The 4,410-nt window shown below is 35.4% G+C and overlaps 1 protein-coding gene across 1 annotated transcript in view; it reads left to right on the top strand.

Moving 5' to 3' along the window:
• Nucleotides 1-492: 492 nt before the first annotated feature.
• The window catches only part of LOC106475671 (membrane-associated guanylate kinase, WW and PDZ domain-containing protein 1-like), a gene marked incomplete at its 3' end in the record, with an annotated part of 9,204 nt that continues 5,286 nt past the window's right edge, over nucleotides 493-4,410 (top strand). The window contains exons 1-6 of the mRNA XM_022379726.1: nucleotides 493-711; nucleotides 1,514-1,642; nucleotides 1,840-1,910; nucleotides 2,155-2,212; nucleotides 2,605-2,660; nucleotides 2,961-3,542. Of these exons, the coding sequence (XP_022235434.1) occupies nucleotides 530-711; nucleotides 1,514-1,642; nucleotides 1,840-1,910; nucleotides 2,155-2,212; nucleotides 2,605-2,660; nucleotides 2,961-3,542 (1,078 nt within the window). The remainder of the gene's footprint in view (nucleotides 712-1,513; nucleotides 1,643-1,839; nucleotides 1,911-2,154; nucleotides 2,213-2,604; nucleotides 2,661-2,960; nucleotides 3,543-4,410) is intronic.

The raw sequence follows: 4,410 nt of genomic DNA, 5'->3' as shown, positions 1-4,410 counted from the left end.
GTCGTATTTGTTTAGCTTTTTGGTCTCTACAACCGTTGTATTCATTTAGCTTCTTGGTCTCTACAAGCGTTGTATTCGTTTAGCTTTTTGGTCTCAACAAGCATCGTATTTGTTTAGCTTTTTGGTCTCAACAAGCATCGTATTTGTTTAGCTTTTTGGTCTCAACAAGCGTTGTATTCGTTTAGCTTTTTGGTCTCTACAAGCGTCGTATTTGTTTAGCTTTTTGGTCTCAACAAGCATCGTATTTGTTTAGCTTTTTGGTCTCAACAAGCGTTGTATTTGTTTAGCTTTTTGGTCTCAAGCAGCATTGTATTTGTTTAATATTATGGTCACTATACAGAGTTTGACAAGTATTGTATTCATTTAGCATTTTGGTATTAGACTTTGGTTATCACGATAGTTTAGGTCTTGGTTTAGTCTTGTACAAATTTTCTGTATCTCTTTGATTTTCAATACTTAGGACGTATATGTTGCTTATCCTTTATCAGGCAATCATTATGGTACCCCCAAGCCCCCTCGAGAGAGCCCCATGTCTATACCACGCCGAACCAATTCCATTGGGAACGTTGGAAGCGTTCTTCCTGGAGCTCATCCATCTTGTGAAGGCAAGAGACGACGCAATCGTTCCAACGTAGAAGCAATGGCATCTAAGAATATGGACCCGACAGAATCGGCGGATTACCCTCTCTTGTCTAGCCAGCATAGTGCCAGGTTTGGTTGTTTTTATTTTTACCTCACTTTTTATAAAGTAATTATTTCACATTAAGCTTATTATGTAAAGTTAAGTTTATTTCACTAATATTTTATGACAGTTTTTTATGTAGCTAAAGTATAAAAACAAGAATGATTTAATATGTTGAAGTTTATTCCTGAAATGGTTATGATATATTATTTAAATCAAGAAGAGACCAACAGTATGAGTTAGTATTTGTTGGGACATATTATTTAAATGAAGAAGAGACCAACAGTATAAGTCAGCATTTGTTGGGACATGGTATTTATATCAGGAGACCAACAGTATAAATTGGGACATATAATGTTTAATGTTGTTTACCAAACTGAGCCATTGGGAGTTGGATATTTTTTTCAGTATTATGTCATGTATTTGCTTGATTTTAGAATATCTACTGTTTTGCCTATTCACATCTATAGGAGTTAGGCTCAGAAGATGTTATTTTAGAATACCTACTGTTTTGTCTAACCTAACTCCTATAGACATGACTCAGAAGATGTTATTTTAGAATACCTACTGTTTTGTCTAACCTAACTCCTATAGACGTGACTCAGAAGATGTTATTTTGCTTTATTTTAAAGTTTGTAAACAGAACTTGCACAAAAATAAATATCAAATCCAATCATGATTTGTGAATTTTTTGTATAAAGTAGAATTATAAATACACTTGTTGCTGCTTATGCCTCCTGTGGGCTTCTACCTGATTTTTAGCAGGTGGTAATTTTAATGTTTTTTCTTCACCACTTTTATTTCATGCAGTGTTTTGTTTTTTTGGGTTAGGTCTTCCACACCTCAGTCTCTTGGAAATTTGGGTGACGTGGGACAAAGTGATTCTTTCTCTGACCTTGGCCCTTTACCAGTGAACTGGGAAAAAGCATACACAGAAACTGGGGAGACCTATTTTATTGAGTATATATATATTTGGTTTCTTCACTTGAAAAAAGTGTTTAATGATTTTCTTCTGATATATGAGCCATTGAAGAACATATTGTTTAATGTATTGAAAAATCAGATAACAGAAACATGAAGAGTAATCTTTTGTTGTTTGAGATATGTCTTTGTTCTTTTATTTCTTGTGTGTTATTGTGGTAGTACTTATTTTTCAGTTACAATCGTCGGACATCTCAGTGGCTTGACCCTCGGTTACAGAGAATACAGAAAAAGACAAATGATGAAGGTAATGTGGATGGGAATGTCTTTATCTTTTACACTCTTAAAGTTCCAAGGTTAAAACCAATGAAGGTAATGTAGATGGTGGGTTTTAACCTTGGAACTTTATGATTGTAAAAGATAAAGACATAATGAAGGTAATGTGGATGGTGGGTTTTAACCTTGGAACTTTATGATTGTAAAAGATAAAGACATAATGAAAGTAATGTGGATGGTGGGTTTTAACTGATGATATTTTTTTTCTTCTGTAGAACTTCCTTATGGGTGGGAAAAGATAGATGATCCTCACTATGGTACATATTATATTGAGTAAGTGAAGTCCTTGTCTCCATGATCTTGAGAGGAGGAAAGTAATGTCGTAAATAAAGATGAGTAGACTTGTGAAAAGCTAATAAGGTTTACACGTATAACCTGAATCTGTTTAGATCAACAGTTTTTTTTTAAAACACGCTCATGCAATCAGTTTTTGTTTGAACCAAAACTAAAGTTAACATTTTTTTTTTATAACTGAGCCAGATGTGGCCTGGTTGTTAGCGTGCCAGGCTGCGGTGTGAGCTGTGGCGTGCTGATGAGTAGTTTATTGGATGTTTTCGGTCTCTGAAAGTAAAAAAGAAATCTCATATATTTAAAGAACTTTTTATATTCATCATTAATGTTTTTTTTGTTAATTTTAATGAATGATAAATGATTTTTTTTCCCAGTCATGTAAATAGAAGAACACAATATGAAAATCCGCTTTCACAGGATAAACCTGAAGGTTTGTATTATTTAATGTATCTTCATCTACCATTGAAGTATTAATAAGGTAATCATTATAACTTTCTATAACAGTGTTTTTTTGCCAACATGAGGTTAATATTTAGAAGTTCTGCTATTTTATAAAATACGTTTAACTACTCTTTTGGTTTTAAAGATAGGATACTTTGTTAAAATCTTGATCAAGTAGAAAGTGGAGTTGAAACATTCAGCAAGATAGTGTTTTATTTAGACGACTTGTTGTTATTTATCATAAATATCGATGTTTACTTTTGTACATAAACATCTGTTGTCATTGCAGGACTAGAAGTCAGTGAGAGGAGAGATCATAATGTATTTCCACATTCTAGGCCACCTACATTACAGGAACACCCTGGAGTGGAGAGTAGCAACACTTCTGGGCTTGGTGCAACTAACCGTGAGTCGCTACTAATCTCGAGTACTGGTCAAACAGTGCCCGCTTCTACCACCACTACTCCTCACCCTGTCGATGGTGTAACCTCACTTTCGGGTCACCAGGTGTCCTCCTCATCCCCTGAATCCTCTCCTCGTTTCCCCTATCTGCCTTGTATTCCTTGTCTGAGTGATAAGCATGATCCTAATATACCTAGTGGGAAAGCTCATAATGCTGAGTCTACTCCTGAAGAGGGATCTTGTCAGGTACCAAATCGTAACCACATGTCTAACTCAAATGACATACCCAAGCAAGGGGAGACTTCTGTTCTCACACAGGATACTTTAGATGAGGTCCGAACCTCGCCCCAAATTGCACGGTCTCCCAGCATTGGACGTGCTGTTGAAAACCTGTATGTGCCAAGTAAAGGGCCCCGGTCACCTGGTTCTCATCGGGAGAACCCCTACAGTATTTCACGGCAGACTTCAGGTAATGAGATGACCAGTATTCTGGGTTGTGGTAGTTCCTACTCCATTGTTAGACATATATAGATACTGCTTTATATGTGTCAGAGTATTAAAACTTAGAAATAATGATTGAACACAGGGTAGGAATAGTTTTTTGTTTGTTTGTTTATTTCCACACAATTTAAGAACTTTTGAACCCCTACCAGCCATTCTTTGATGTCAGTGTCACTGAAATTGTATTTCTCACAGCTATAAAAAGCATTTAACTTTTTATGATTTGAAAACTTGTAAGAATGTCTTTCTTGAGTTCACATATTTTCACCCGTAATTGCAAGTATGAGATGCCAAGAAAAGTTCGGAAGTCACTTGTCAGCCAACATTTATCAGAATCGGATTCCATGGCTACCATTTTCTGTCTTGAAGAGTACCGGTTTTCAAGAGTCTGGTTTTCAAGTTTGAGTAGAAAAAGTGGCTCTGGGATTCGACATTTTGTGGGCACAACTATTCCTACCCTAATTCTGTTTGGGACATTACCAGTATTTAGATCAGTGTTTCTGTTGTTCATTAAACATTTGAAGGTTGATTCACTTTGTAATAGGTAGAGTAAATTAAAGTTAAAATCTTGAGATTGTAATATTAGAATAAAAAGAAATGGTGATCCTGTTCTGGTATAAAGAAAACAACTTTAAAAAAGTGTTCTCTTCATTTGTTTGTAAATATTTAGATAGAGAAGATAATGCATTACTGACATTACTTACCTGTAGATAGGGGAGGATTGTACATTACTGACATTACCTACCTGTAGATAGGGGAGGATTGTACATTACTGACATTACCTACCTGTAGATAGGGGAGGATTGTACATTAATGACATTACTTACCTGTAGATA

Source organism: Limulus polyphemus, unplaced genomic scaffold (assembly GCF_000517525.1).
Source record: "Limulus polyphemus unplaced genomic scaffold, Limulus_polyphemus-2.1.2 Scaffold8962, whole genome shotgun sequence".
Taxonomy (NCBI): Eukaryota; Metazoa; Arthropoda; class Merostomata; order Xiphosura; family Limulidae; genus Limulus; species Limulus polyphemus.
This window is presented reverse-complemented; position numbering and strand designations above follow the sequence as displayed.